The sequence below is a fragment of the Phalacrocorax aristotelis genome, chromosome 5, assembly GCF_949628215.1.
Source record: "Phalacrocorax aristotelis chromosome 5, bGulAri2.1, whole genome shotgun sequence".
Lineage (NCBI taxonomy): Eukaryota > Metazoa > Chordata > Aves > Suliformes > Phalacrocoracidae > Phalacrocorax > Phalacrocorax aristotelis.
Genome location: NC_134280.1, coordinates 55,968,057 through 55,983,782, shown reverse-complemented (window position 1 = coordinate 55,983,782; position 15,726 = coordinate 55,968,057). Strand labels below are relative to the sequence as shown.

Sequence of the window (15,726 nt, the reverse complement as noted above, 5' to 3'; positions counted from 1 at the left end):
TAACTGTCTTAGTATTTCTATACATGTAAACACGGCAGATGTTTATTTTGGGGCTGTTTGAGCTTCCTCCTTTCTCTCCACCTGATATTTTTGCTGCTATAGTAACCAAATGCAATAGACAAGATGGCTCTCTCCCCAGAGGAGATACACAGGCTTTATGAGTTGCACAAAAAACAGGCAAAAAAGAGGGTAACACTCATTGGTTTAAGCTCCTATTATATGCATATAGAGTATCTATATTTCCACATATGTAGATTCGTGGAAACATAAAATGGTTTGGGTCAGAAGAGACTTTAAAGATCATCTAGTTCCAACGCCCCTGTCACGGGAAGGACACCTTCCACTAGATCAGGTCACTCAAAGCCCCATCCAACCTGGCCTTGAACACTTCTAGGAATGAGGCATCCACAGCTTCTCTGGGCAACCTGGTCCAGTGTTCCACCACACTCATCGTAAAACATTTCTTCCTTATATCTAATCTAAGTTTACCCTTTTTCAGTCTAAAGCCATTACCCCTTGTCCCATCACTACATGTCCTTATAAAAGGTAACTCTCTAGTCTTCTTGTAGGCCGCTTTCAGGTACTGCAAGACTGCTATAAGGTCTCCCCAGAACCTCTTCTTCCCCAGGCTGAACAACCCCAACTCTCTCAGCCTTTCTTCATAGGAGAGGGTGCTCCAACTCTCTGACTACTTTCGTGGCCCTCCTCTGGACCTGCTCCAACAGCTCCATGTCTTTCCTGTGCTAAGGGCTCCAGAGCTGGATGTAATACTCTAGGTGGGGTCTCACCAGAGCGGAGTAGAGGGGCAGAATTGCCTTCCTCACCTTGCTGGCCACACTTCTTTTGCTGCAGCCAAGGATACAGCTGGCTTTCTGGGCTGCAAGTGCACACTGCCAGGTAATGTTGAGCTTCTCATCAACCAATACACCCCAAGTCCTCCTCAGGGCTGCTCTCAATCCATTCTCCCCCAGCCTGTATTTGTACTTAGGATTGCCCCGATCCTTATGTGGGACCTTACGCTTGGCCTCATTGAATGTCATGACGTTCACACAGGCCCACCTCTCAAGCCTGTCAAGGTCCCTCTGGATGGCACCCCTTCCCGCCAGCATGCCGACCGCACCACACAGCTTGGTATCATTGACAAACGTGCTGAGGGTGCACTCAATCCCACTGTACATGTTGCCAACAAAGATATGAAACAGCATTCGTCCCAATACTGACCCCCAAGGAACACCACTCGTCACTGGTCTCCACTTAGACATCATGCTGTTGACTGCAACTCTCTGAGTACGGCCATCCAGCCAATTCTTTATCCACCAAGTGGTCCATCTGTCAAATCCATGTCTCTCCAATCTAGAGACAAGGACTGCATGTGGGATAGTATCAAATGCTTTGCACAAGTCCAGGTAGATTATATCAGTTGCTCCTCCCTTATCCACCAACGCTGTAACCCCATCATAGAAGGCCACCAAATTTGTCAGGCACAATTTGCCCCTAGTGAAGCCATGCTGGCTGTCACCAATCACCCTATTTTCCAGATGCCTTAGCATAGTTCCAGGAGGATCTGCTCCATGATCTTGCCAGGCACAGAGGCAAGGCTGAGTGGCCTGTAATTCCCCAGGTCTTCCTTTTTTGCCTTTTTAAAATGGGGGTTATGTTTCCCCTTCTCCAGTCAGTGGTAAGTTCACCAGTCTGCCACAACCTCTCAAATATGATGGATAGTGGCTTAGCAACTTCATCCGCCAGTTCCCTCAGGACTCACAGATACACCTCATCAGGTCCCAGGGACTTGTGGACCTTCAGGCTCCTTAGATGGTCTCAAACCTGATCATCTCCTATAGCGTGTGGTTCTTCATTCTCCCCATCCCTGCCTTTGCCTTCTGCAACATGGGCTTGAACACTTAGGCAAGTCATTGAGTACCTCAGCCTTCTCCATATCCCAGGTAACTACACCTCCTGTTTCCTTCTGGAGAAGCCTTACATTTTTGCTAGTCTTCCTTTTATCACCAACATTTTCTTGCTGCCCTGGCTGAATTTAATTCTGTCAGGGCTTTAGCTTTTCTAACCTGATCCCTGGCTGCTCAGATAATTTCTCTGTATTCCTCCCAAGCTACTTGTCCTTGTTTCTACCCTCTGTAGGCTTCCTTTTTGTGTTTTGAGTTTGACCAGAAGCTCCTTATTCATCAACACATTCCAGGAATTCCCAGATCGCTTACGCCTTACTGTGTTGCCCCTCCAACAGATACCAGGTTGGCTGAAGGCCCCCATAATGTCACAGGCTTGTGAACATGAGGCTGCTACTCTCTGTCTAAAGAAGGTCTCATCCACTGGTCAGGTGGCCCGTAGCAGACCCCCACTGTAATGGCACCTGTCCCTGCCCTCCCTTCTATCCTGACCCATAAGCTCTTGGTCAGCATCTCATCCATCCCCAGGCAGAGTTCCATGCGCTCTATCTGGTCACTGACATAACGGGCGACACCCCTCATCTCCCCTGCCTGTCTTTCCCAAAGAGCCTCTATCCTTCCATTCCAACACTCCAGTCACAGCAGCCGTCCCACCATGTCTCTATGATGCCAATAAGATCATAGCCCAGCAGGTGTGTGCACATCTCTAACTCCTCTTGGTTATTCCCCATGCTATGTGTATTTGCATAAAGCCATTTAATTTGGGCCCTCAATGAAGCTGACTAGTTGGAGTGCCTGAAATTCCTTTGTGCTGCTCTTCAGGTGCTCTCCTGCTCACCTGTGATCCTTCTCCAGGCTCTGGGTACCTATTGCTAGCACTGACATCAAACTGGCAGGAGTGGGATAAATTGAGGTTCCCCTCCCCCAGCATCTTTAGTTTAAAGCCCTCCTCACCATCTTGGCAAGCCTATGACTGAAGATGCTCTTCCCCTTGTCTGGCAATGGACCCCATCAGCCCCCAGTAAACCAGACTTCTCAAAGCGAGTCCCGCGGCCTAAGTAGCTGAACCCCTGGCTGTGGCACCAGTCCTGTAACCATTTGTTGATTCGCCAGATTAGACTGTCCCTTTCATCCCCTTCCCTTTGGCTGGGAGGACTGATGAAAAAACTCTGTCCTCCAGAGTCCCTTAACACCACTTCCAGGGCTCTGTAATCCTTCTTGATACTCCTCAGACTGCTCCTGGCTGTATCACTGGTGCCCACATGAAACAACAGCAGCAGATACCAGTCAGTGGACTGTAGAAGACTTGCTAGTTTCTTGGTGACATCCCTGATGTGAGCCCCCAGTAAGCAGCCACCTCTCTAGAGAGTACATCAGGGTGGCAAATGGGTGCCTCCCTGCAGAGCTGTGAAGCAGTTCTGCAAGGGCGCCTCAGGCTTCAGGGGAAATCTCTTCCTCCTGCTGGTCCTTGCCATTGCAACTGTTCATTCTTCATTATCTTTTTTAACTTTAAAGTACTATCTTCTCATTTGCAAACATAATACTATCACAAATATATTGTAAAACTTCTAATATACAACTACTAGTGTTTAACAACAGATGCAATTAGATACACTGCTGTCAGTTATTTGAAGAACTTATTTAAAGAAAGACAGAAAAAATCTCAACATTACATCCTAAGTAATTCTATCAAAAATTTTGAGAAATGCGTGTATAATGATACGGTTAAACTAGATCTAATACTTGTCCAGCAGCCTCATCCCTAACCTCAGTTTTCCATTGGTTGTTTAAAAATAGTCCCCTTGTGGATTAAGGGTTCATTAAAAACATGAAAGTAAAGCACAGAAACTAAGATACAGTTGTTAAATGGAGCGACATTATCAAAGGGACTTCCCATACAGCCAAGGTGTTGAAATTATTTAGAGGTGATCCTGAAAACTGTGAGATGACCAAGTCAATAGTGGACAAAAATTAATCTGGACGAAAACTGAAATGCTGGTGGGAACAGATAGAAAAATAATCTTCAGATATGAGTAACTATGTGATAAAATGCCAAACCGAGTTCAGTGTCAACAACAGAAAACTAATTCAAAGAAGGCAGAAATTAAAAACATCTCTGCAGCTTTTTTAGCTCAAAACAAGAGTGTGTTTAATCTTAGCAGAATGACTAGCAGCAAAGTATGTTAAGAATTATTAGGAAAGGAATAGAGAAGAAAAAGTATAATTAAATATTATAAAAAAACAATGGGCTTATACACTGAATCTATGCATTCAGCTATAATAATCGGTCACTCCATCAGATAAAAGACAAATCTAAAAGCCTGATGCTGAAAAGGTAGCACTCAAGCAGGGCTACTGAAGGGTCCAGAACACGTCCCACACACTAAGTGACCAAAGATTCTAAGCTTGGAAAACAGAATGAGAAGTGGGGATTTGACAATGGTTGCAGCTAAGAATGGGTTAGGAAATAAGGAATTATCATCACTGCTTCTCAAAAAAATCTAAATAAGAACACCTTTAAGAAGAAAGAATATAGCCTAAGGATCAATAGACAATGTAATTTACAAGTAACAAGTTCCAAGCAATACTCTCTGGTTTTAACCTCCAGCTACAATGGAGTTGAGGAAATCAGAGTTTGGCTTAAAAAGCAAGACTGATGTGATATTGTTTGAAAGGGGAGATGCCTTAGGAAAAGGTTAGTGAAATACAGTCTCAGCCTTCTACTGAACGTATCTAGTTCTCATTTGGTTAAGTGAGGCAGGGTGTCTGGTTCATAACTGACTCAATCAAACTAGAATTACATCATTTGTTGACATCATTTTCCAAAACTTCTTTTCAATTCTTCTTGCCAGAACATTCCTTCCCGGATGAGAAATGGCCAGAGCAGTCCATACATTCATCATTTCTAGATTACTGTAAATTACTTTTCTGATATTAAATGTGCCCTTTTAATAGATACGTTTGTTGCAGCCTGAACCAGTTTGTGCTTAAGTCTCCCCACTAGCCCCCAGTAAACGTCTGGTGACAACTCCTGGCTTTGGCCCTAATCTTGAATTAAAATCAACCTGTAAGTAATAAATCGTGTCACAACAGCAGGGAAGAACAAATTGCCGTTTATGAAACCCTTAAGAGTGCTACTACTTCAGACAGGATTCTTCAGATATAGAAGAAAGTACTCTTGGTCAAAAGGATCCCATGAAGGAAAGTTTCCACAGACCATGCAAATCCAGAGACGATATCTTTCCAACTGCATCCTGTTTGTGAAAGTCATTTCATCACAAGATACAATCTACAACACTGATTGCAAACTAATACATGATCAACAGCACTGATTCCATACAAACCCCTGATGCCTGAGGGAAGAGAACTGAAAACACAGCATAGCCCCTTTACTATTCCTAGGCCTAAGGACAGGGAGGTGTTAACAGCTCCTTTGATTTCAGCAGAGACATCCATGTATATCAAAGTGGATGTAGTTTGACAGGAACTCAGGTATGACAGTGATGAACAGCATCCATGTAAAACCTACAATGTTGAATAGAAGCAGTACAAAACTAGGGACATCAGAGCACCCCACACACTTGAAAATGACATCTTTAAAGTAATTTGAACTCCTATATTAAAACCATCCACTTTTAAAAACACTTCATATGTACTTCAGGCCAATAATAAAGCTTAGAAAAATGATCTCGCATAGACTGTTTCCTGAGCCATCACTACAAACCCACATTCCTCTCTGTATCCCCCTAGCCATTCCCTCCTTTTAGAATAAAAACGACCTGTCTCTCAATTGTAAGATAATTTTCCCACTTTTGATACCATCTCAGTGTGAGTAACTGAAGTCTAGATACAAGTTATGCCCGTTCATCTGACTGCCCTCCAAATAAACACCTTCATTTCTCTTCCAAAAAAGTTTCTAACCTATACAAAGGATCACCAAAACCACGTGCCACCAGCAAGTTGTTCTTTCAATTTTGCTCTTAATATTTTATCCGCTACTACTATTGCAAGACCAGAAACAGCCCGGGGAAGTATGACTAACCCAGGGAGGCACTCTAAAGAGTTCTAGCCAAACACCTACTTTCCCTTACACATGAACAAATTTTCTATTAAATTTGATCAAACCTTTGCAATAGATTAAACAAAAACTAATTAACAGATGGAAGCTGGAACACAGATGCACAGTGGCTGTTGTCTATATTGTCTTTGAGATTTACTCCATTGTAAGATACCTGTTCTCCTCGCTAAATGACTTGAAGCAGTTTGTTTGCATGCTTGTGTGGAGCCAAACCCCCGCTGAGCAGCAAGCCACCCGCATACCACGTAACACCTGGGGTGACCTCCAGCTCAGTAGCTATCCCACAGTCTTTGTACCTAATCACAGGCCTCTCCCACACACTGCAAAATATGTTCAACCTTCTATTTCATGCTGGTTCTCAGCATGGGCCTTGACATAGGATTGGCCCTTGGATTTGCTTTGGGCTTGGGGGAAGGCAGCTGTTTAGTTGGGGTTTTTTGCTGGCGTTCTGTTGCTATTGTTGGTTTTGTTTGGTTGGTTTGTTTTTTAAACCATATGAGAAGCACTGCTCAGGGCTGTACCAGAAGCTCTGAGCAGAGCACTGTACAGTCACGCTGTACTCCTCCTTTCCTCTCCAAGTCCACAATAGAAGACATTGCCAGAAAAGCCTCAGCCTCCTGGGAGTCTCGCATGGCCCTTCTCTGGGCCTCATCCTCTGAATCCTATACTGCTTTAAATAAGATGTAAAGCAAATTAAGTCCCTCATAATTTGAAACATAAAGTGTTCAGGATCGTGCAGGCAGCCGCACAAACCACCACATGCAGGCCATCACAGCATGATGCCCAGCCTCTGCGATGCATGAAGGGCTAGAGTCTCCTTAAAACTGTTGGAAGACTAGGCTGGAACAGGAGAAGCTATCTGCTGTTGTCCCATTCCTCTTGCCCTTTGGAGTGGTTTTAGAAGTGATGTAGAACTTTCTTCTAGACCTTGTCTAGGGGAGATACCCACAGTCATCCCACTACAGAAGGAATTGCAGGAGCAATCTAGTTTGAACACCGGTGTGAAGACATGCATTTTTTCTTTTCTTTTTTTTTTTTTAAAGCAGAAAATCAAGACAAAGCGTAGAAATTAATATATATTATTCTGTTTCTCTAGAATAAATAGAAGAATGCCTAACCAAACATTTTTCAATAAATACCAGCCAAAGGCAGGGAATGTAGAAAATCTAAAACATAAGAAAACCAAGGAATTGCAATGGAAGCTAGTAATATTTTGTATATTTCAATTTCAGTACAAACCTTACAGTTTGTTCTAAAGACATTTTACATTTATGTTCTGCATATTTTATATTTATATAATGCTGAAGCATTAGCATTTAAGTATCCTATTTATATTGTCTGTATTGTTTATTTGGTTTATTTTTCTTTGTTTTTTAAATATTTGGTAAAGATTTTCTCTCAAGCCCTAACGTGGAACAGTACTAGAATCAAAAACGTACTATCACAATGAGAAGTAAACTTTTAAGCATAAACCATCTCTATCACATTTTTGCTACAATACTGAAAGAACTGTCAAACTACTAAACTACTGTAGGTAAATATGTTACTTTTTATATCTCTTGACATGGGTATAAAACTACTTACTCTTCTCGCAAAATAAATTCAATATTTTCTGGAGAAACCTGTCCTGTCACAGGATGTCTAAATGACGTGGTCTGCTGATTATGGCTGAAAGGAAAAAAAAAAAAAAAAAAGAAAAAAGAAAAAAGAAATTAATATTGATAAACTCAGTAAAATATCTCTATTATCTCTAAAAGGCAGAACTGTTTATATTGATGCTTTGCTGCTACTACTCCAGAAATGAAACGTATTTCCTAGGTACTTTTGAAGCCAGAAATGTTTTCAGCTCCTTCCTGCGTTCTTGTTGACTTTGCCAATGGCACACTGTACCATTTAATTATTAAACAGGTTCATGTTTTAAAAGTAAACTAGCTGCAATCCTTAGTTAGGGACACACACTTGAATTTATGATTATTTACACCTGACTGTTACCAGATTATTTAAACATAACAGAAATTAAACAAGATAAATTACTGATTTGTATTTTTGTAAATTTCACAGAACAGAACCAGTAAGATAATTTAAAATGTTGCTGGACAACATTTTACACAATTTGTAATATTTAATGAAAACACCAGAGAGAGATTTTGTGGAAGCCATTTGTTGCATGCTTTTTTTCCTCTAGAATGGTATTTTTTCAATTATTTTTCTTTATACCTCCATGCACAGGCTCATATATAACCTTAGTTGTTCTGTTGCATGGCCTGTGTAAAACAGCATAATTTAGTATTTCATCTGAGTTAAATTAAAATCGGGATTTTTCTATCAACTTTCCCCTCCGAGTACTATCTAGATCCTTCACTACCCTCTATGAAATACTGTTATCCATTAAAAACAATTACTTTATCTTGTTTCAAGAGAAGCTGGAACTCTTCCCTCCTCCACAGAGGAATTAATTAATTTGAATTAATTGTACAAAAAAACACAAGACGATTTCTAGAGAGTCTCATGCCTACTAAGCCTCATATTCTGCAGCCCTGTCCAAAGAAGCAATCTATAAAAAAATCACAAATCTTAAAAGGAATAAGAAATTGAAGACCTTATTTTGAAATCAGAAAGATCGTGGCTGAGATGCTGTTAGGGAGCCTTAGAATTAGAGAGTAATTAAACAAAAGCTCACTTCCTTAAGGCTCTGAATTTGTATGGGTTTAGTTAACAACATGTAGGTAAACAACATCTAAAACTAAAATTCCCATAAAATGCAGCAAAATATTAACACATTGTGTGTATACTGAGATAAAAAAAAAAAAGGCCAATAAATGAATTATACATCAAAGAGCCAAGAATAAACACTTTGTCCATTCTTCTTAATTTAAAGAAGATTTGGGGTTTTTCCTCCAATAATGCCCAGCAATTTCTGTTCTTACAGACTTGATCCGATCATCTAGCACAGCAGGATGTCCCCCCAGAAAAAGAATAAGGCATAAAGAAATATTTTGGGGTTTCAAAGTAATGAAATTCCGAAGAGGTAACAGTCTTTCTGTAAAGCAAAGGGCAGCTAAAAATCAAACAGCTTATGCACCAATAACTTTAAAATGTATATAGCTCAGGACATGCCTTGACTTAAAATATAAAACAAAACCAAACAAAAGCCGCTACCAAAAAAACATCCCAAACAAAAAAAAATAACCCCCAAAAACCCCAGCAACAAAAAATCCCACAACCAAAGTCACAAACCACTTGTGCTAAGTCCCTCTTGGACCATGAATGGCAGAGGATGTCTTCTGTGTTATAAACTTTTCAACCCTTTTCAATATGCCTTGCTACAGGAGGTCACATATAAGGGACCAACATAACGAACGCTTCCAATGACAAGCTGAAAGCTGTGACAATTTATGTTACACTGAAAGGACTTTTTCAAGCCTTGCCTACTACAAAAATTCTAGCCCTACAGCCATTAAAAACTGTGACAACGTATTAGGCCATCAACTACCCCACAGCACCAGCACCAGCGTCCATTTCCTAGAGTGGTGCGAACTGACCTCTGCTATAGAGGTGGGTCAATGAAGTACCTTTGCAGTTCCTATCTCTTCATTTTTCCAATGAAATCAGAGTCCAGGAGAAAGCATTTCCAGTAAGCCTGCAGTGTTAATATCTACAAAGCAATCATGATCTTTTTCTCACAAAAGGCCTGAGGAATATTGTTTTCTGAAGAAGCGGGTTTACATGAGCTTATATTCTAATTTTGAGTATCATGCAAAGAAAGGAATAGGAACTTGCAGATGTCAAAGAAAATAATAAATTAATTATAACAGTAACAAACTCCATTTTTGTCACAAATCTCGACATTTAGCTTTAATCTTAAAGTATTTTCTTTTAAATCAGGACTGAAACAGTGTGTTTAAACTTTGACACTTAGGCTAGGACTGCTAGCAAAAAAGCAAATGCACAGTTAGCTTTAAAAATGAAAGTACATTGACAGCTTTATTCTGTCAGCAAGCTCTCATCTGCAGCCTTTTAGTCATTAATAACTCACTCTACAATTAAGACTAAGAAAAAGGACTATATTCCAGAAACACCCTAGGGTTATTTAGGCGTGCTGGTTTTGGCTGAGAAGGGGTTAATTCTCCTCACTGTGGGGGTCGGCTGCCTTTCCAGCTTCCCGCGCTCTGCCGCGTGGCGGGGGGGGGCTGGGAGGGGCAGGGCCATGGTGGGGGCGGCTGACCCCGACTGGCCAATGGCAGGTTCATTCCATACCATGTGACACCGTGACCAGTATATTGAGGGGGGGCAGTGGCAGCGCGGGGGCGGTGCGGCTGCGGCGCGTGCGGTTTGTTCCAGCGGTTCGTTCCCCCTCTCCCCTCCCTTCCCCCTCCCCCGGGGCTTTGCGCCTCTCGTTGTTCTCCTTTACATTGTATTTCTACTGTTGTTTCTTTTAATTTTAATTATTAAACTGTTCTTATCCCAACCCACGAGCGTTACCCTTCTGATTCTCTCCCCCATCTACCGGTGGGGGAGTGAGCGAGCGGCTGTGTGGGGCTGAGCTGCCGCTAAACCACGACAGTCATTTTGGTGCCCAACGTGGGGCACGAGGGTTGGAGATAACAACAGCTGCTGGTCACAGCACCATGTTGTCCTTTTTGCAGTTGGTGTTAAAAATCGGTGTTGGTTTGTTGAGTCTGCTGTGTTCTGCTGTGATTAGTAATGTTTTGCGTACAAGATTTGTTATACAAACACTCGTTTTCAGCTTTATCTGGTATTTGGGGCTTTTGTCGAAACCGTTACTGTACTTCGGATACCACCTTGTTGAGGCAATTAGCAATTATACCTCCTCCGCTGAGAGATTTTATATGGAGGAAATACAGAATAATACCTTTGCAACTTTGTTCTATGATGTCTGTGCCTTTGTTACAACAACGTTTTTGTATCTTGAACATCCTTGGGTGGTTAAGGTGCACTTATTGTTAGGTTTTGGGCATGTTGTTTTGGTTTTGACTAAGCAACTTAAGAATATCACCCAGAAATCTGCCCCGAGGCTTGATAGTTACGAGTGGCAGGGCACGTGGGATAGCATGGGCAAATACCTAGGGCAGTGGGCACCCCCAGTGTTTTGGAGTTTCACCCCCGAACAAGTGCAAAATCCTAAAAAACTAGTAGAATATTTGGAGAAAGTATGTTGTTACGCTGGGGTCTGGCCCATGCATACCGAGCCCTGCTCAACAGTATTCAGTGCCCCCAGGGGGAAGAGAATGTCTCTGGATTGAAATGCAAAGTGACTGGCACTGTAGACAATCCAGCCCTGACAACAGGCACTGCAGCCACTCAAACCCCCACAACAAGTACTGGAGCTGGCTCAGAAAATAAACCCGTACCAGTATCAGTTGCCCCCATACACAAGACGAAATATTGGAAGCGGACATCAACTCGTTTAGAATGGGATGAAGAAGAACCAGGGCCATCGCGGGGAGAGGAGGGAGAAGTCATAAATGAAATAGAGACCACCTGATCCCTGTCCTTAAGCGAGTTGCGAGATATGCGAAAAGATTATAGCCGTCGTTCAGGTGAGCACATTGTCACCTGGCTGCTCCGATGCTGGGATAATGGGGCCAGTAGCCTGGAACTAGAGGGAAAAGAAGCCAAACAACTGGGATCCCTTTCTGGGGAAGGGGGCGTTGACAAAGCAATTGGAAAAAAAACACAAGCCCTCAGCCTCTGGAGGCGACTCCTGTCTGGAGTGAAGGAAAGGTATCCCTTTAAAGAAGATGTTACATATCGCCCAGGAAAATGGACAACTATGGAGAAAGGCATCCAGTATCTAAGGGAATTAGCTGTGTTTGAGGTGATTTATGGTGACCTGGATGATCAACGGTCATCCAAAGATCCAGATGAAGCCGAGTGCACACGACCCATGTGGTGGAAGTTTGTACGGAGCGCACCATCTTCGCATGCAAACTCATTGGCAGTGATGTCCTGGAAAGATGACGAGACACCAACGGTGGCAGAGGTGATAGATAGACTCCGGGATTACGACACAAATATCTCTTCCTCGCTTGTCTCTGCTGTGGAGAAACTATCCCAAGAGGTCCAGCAACTCAAAGATGATCTGTCCTACTCCCCACCTCGACAGAGCAGTGTCTCAGCTGTTAGGAATAAGCGTCCTTTGGCTCAAAGAAGGGGATACACACCATGGGCCACCCTATGGTTCTACCTCCGTGACCACGGAGAGGATATGATGAGGTGGGATGGCAAGCCTACTTCGACCCTACAGGCACAAGTACATGAACTGCAAGGAAGAACAGTCACTCAGGGAGGCTCTTCCAGGAAAGCTGCTGCTCCAGTTGCCAGCGAGCAAGTCCCCAGACAGAGGAGTAGAAGCGCAGATTTTATTTCTAAGTGTAATAGAGGGACTCCTGATTCACATTTACAGGAAGTGAGTTGTGACTGCCAAGATCAGGACTAGAGGGGCCCTGCCTCCAGCCGGGTGGAGGAAAGGGATAACCGGGCTTACTGGACTGTGTGGATCCGATGGCCTGGCACGTCCGACCCACAGGAGTATAAAGCTTTAGTGGACACCGGCGCACAGTGCACCTTAATGCCATCAAACTATGTAGGGGAAGAACCCATCAGCATTGCTGGAGTGACAGGGGGATCCCAAGAGCTAACTGTATTGGAGGTCGAAGTGAGCCTAACTGGCAATGAGTGGCAGAAGCACCCCATTGTGACTGGCCCAGAGGCTCCGTGCATCCTTGGCATAGACTACCTCAGGAGAGGGTATTTCAAGGACCCAAAAGGTTACAAGTGGGCTTTTGGTGTAGCTGCCTTGGAGACGGAGGAAACTGAACAGCTGTCTACCTTGCCCGGTCTCTCAAAGGACCCTTCTGTGGTGGGGTTGCTGAAGGTCAAAGAACAACAGGTGCCAATCGCCACCACAACAGTGCACCGGCGGCAATATCGCACCAACAGAGACTCTCTGATCCCCATCCATAAACTCATTCACCAACTGAGGAGCCAAGGAGTCATCAGTAAGACCCACTCACCCTTTAGCAGTCCCATATGGCCAGTCCGGAAGTCTAATGGAGAGTGGAGACTAACAGTAGACTATCGTGGCCTGAATGAAGTCACTCCACTGTTGAGTGCTGCTGTGCCAGACATGCTAGAACTTCAATACGAACTGGAGTCAAAGGCGGCCAAGTGGTATGCCACAATTGATATTGCTAATGCATTCTTCTCAATCCCTCTGGCAGCAGAGTGCAGGCCACAGTTTGCTTTCACATGGAGGGGTGTCCAGTACACCTGGAATCGACTGCCCCAGGGGTGGAAACACAGTCCTACCATTTGCCATGGACTGCTTCAGACTGTACTGGAACAGGGAGAAGCTCCAGAACACCTTCAATACATTGATGACATCATTGTGTGGGGCAACACAGCGGAAGAAGTTTTTGAGAAAGGAGAGAAAATAGTCCAAATCCTTCTGAAAGCTGGTTTTGCCATAAAACAAAGTAAGGTGAAGGGACCTGCACGAGAAATCCAGTTCTTAGGAATCAAATGGCAAGATGGTCATCGTCAGATTCCAATGGATGTGATCAACAAAATAGCAGCCATGTCTCCACCAACTAGCAAAAAGGAAACACAAGCTTTCTTGGGCGTTGTGGGTTTTTGGAGAATGCATATTCCAAATTACAGTCTGATCATAAGCCCTCTCTATCAAGTGACCCGGAAAAAGAATGATTTCAAATGGGGCCCTGAGCAACGACAAGCCTTTGAACAGATTAAACGAGAAATAGTCCATGCAGTAGCTCTTGGGCCAGTCTGGGCAGGACAAGATGTAAAAAATGTGCTCTACACTGCAGCCGGGGAGAATGGCCCTACCTGGAGCCTCTGGCAGAAAGCACCAGGGGAGACCCGGGGTTGACCCCTAGGGTTTTGGAGTCGGGGATACAGAGGGTCTGAAGCCCGCTATACTCCAACTGAAAAAGAGATATTGGCAGCAGATGAAGGGGTTCGAGCTGCTTCAGAAGTGGTTGGTACTGAAGCACAGTTGCTCCTGGCACCCCGACTGCCAGTGCTGGGCTGGATGTTCAAAGGAAACATCCCCTCTACACACCATGCAACTGATGCTACGTGGAGTAAATGGGTTGCACTGATTACCCAGTGGGCTTGAGTAGGAAACCCCAGTCACCCAGGAATCTTGGAAGTGATTATGGACTGGCCAGAAGGCAAAGATTTTGGATTATCACCAGAGGAGGAGGTGACACGTGCTGAAGAAACCCCACTGCATAACAAACTGCCAGAAGATGAGAAGCAATATGCCCTGTTCACTGATGGGTCCTGCCGCCTTGTGGGAAAGCACTGGAGATGGAAGGCTGCTGTATGGAGTCCTACACGACAAGTAGCAGAAACTGCTGAAGGAGAAGGTGAATCGAGCCAGTTTGCAGAGGTAAAGGCCATCCAGCTGGCCTTAGACATCGCTGAACGGGAAAAGTGGCCAGTGCTCTATCTCTATACTGACTCCTGGATGGTGGCAAATGCCCTGTGGGGCTGGCTGCAGCAATGGAAGCAAAGCAACTGGCAGCGCAGAGGCAAACCCATCTGGGCTGCCACATCGTGGCAAGATATTGCTGCCCGGGTAGAGAAACTGGTTGTAAAGGTACGTCATGTGGATGCTCACGTCCCCAAGAGTCGGGCCACTGAAGAACATCGAAACAACCAGCAGGTAGATCAGGCTGCCAAGATTGAAGTGGCTGAGGTGGATCTGGACTGGCAGCATAAGGGTGAACTATTTCTAGCTCAGTGGGCCCATGACACCTCAGGCCATCAAGGGAGAGATGCAACATACAGGTGGGCTCGTGATCGAGGGGTGGACTTGACCATGGATATTATTGCACAGGTTATCCATGAATGTGACACATGCGCTGCAATCAAGCAAGCGAAGCGGGTAAAGCCTCTGTGGTATGGGGGACGATGGCTGAAATATAAATATGGGGAGGCCTGGCAAATTAACTATATCACACTCCCACAGACCCGCCAAGGCAAGCGCCATGTGCTTACAATGGTAGAAACAATGACTGGCTGGCTGGAAACATATCCTGTCCCCCACGCCACTGCCCGGAACACTATCCTGGGTCTTGAGAAAAAAGTCCTGTGGCGACATGGCACCCCAGAGAGGATTGAGTCAGACAACGGGACTCATTTCTGAAATAGCCTCATAGACACCTGGGCCAAAGAGCACGGCATTGAGTGGGTGTATCACATCCCCTGTCATGCACCAGCCTCTGGGAAAATTGAAAGGTACAATGGACTGTTAAAAACTACACTGAGAGCAATGGGGGGTGGGACATTCAAGCACTGGGATACACATTTAGCAAAAGCCACGTGGTTAGTCAACACGAGGGGATCTGCCAACCGAGCTGGCCCTGCCCAGTCAGAAATCCTACGTACTGTGGAAGGGGATAGAGTCCCTGTAGTGCACACAAAAAGTATGCTGGGCAAAACAGTCTGGGTTCTTCCTGCCTCCGGCAAAGGCAAACCCATTCGTGGGGTTGCTTTTGCTCGAGGACCTGGGTGCACTTGGTGGGTGATGCGGGAGGATGGAGAAATCCGATGTGTGCCTCAAGGGGATTTGATTTTGGGTGAAAACAGTCAATGAACTGAATGGCACAATGTGAACTGCTATATAATACTGTGTGTCACCTCTGTGTTGTATCAATGATATCAGAGTACGAGCCTCCCAACCCTTGGAAGATC

General features: G+C 44.3%; 1 protein-coding gene across 12 annotated transcripts in view; it reads right to left on the bottom strand.

The window, feature by feature from the left end:
• Positions 1-15,726, bottom strand: part of PLEKHA7 (pleckstrin homology domain containing A7) — a 181,299-nt gene that overhangs the window by 73,172 nt on the left and 92,401 nt on the right. For 9 of the 12 annotated variants that reach the window (XM_075094680.1, XM_075094681.1, XM_075094682.1 and 6 more), the window contains one exon: positions 7,567-7,650. The exons of 2 other annotated variants lie outside the window; for them this stretch is intronic. In XM_075094680.1, the coding sequence (XP_074950781.1) occupies positions 7,567-7,650 (84 nt within the window). Of the gene's footprint in view, positions 1-7,566; positions 7,651-7,804; positions 7,833-15,726 lie in introns of those variants that run through there. One more of the 12 variants, XM_075094692.1, reaches the window with a different exon arrangement.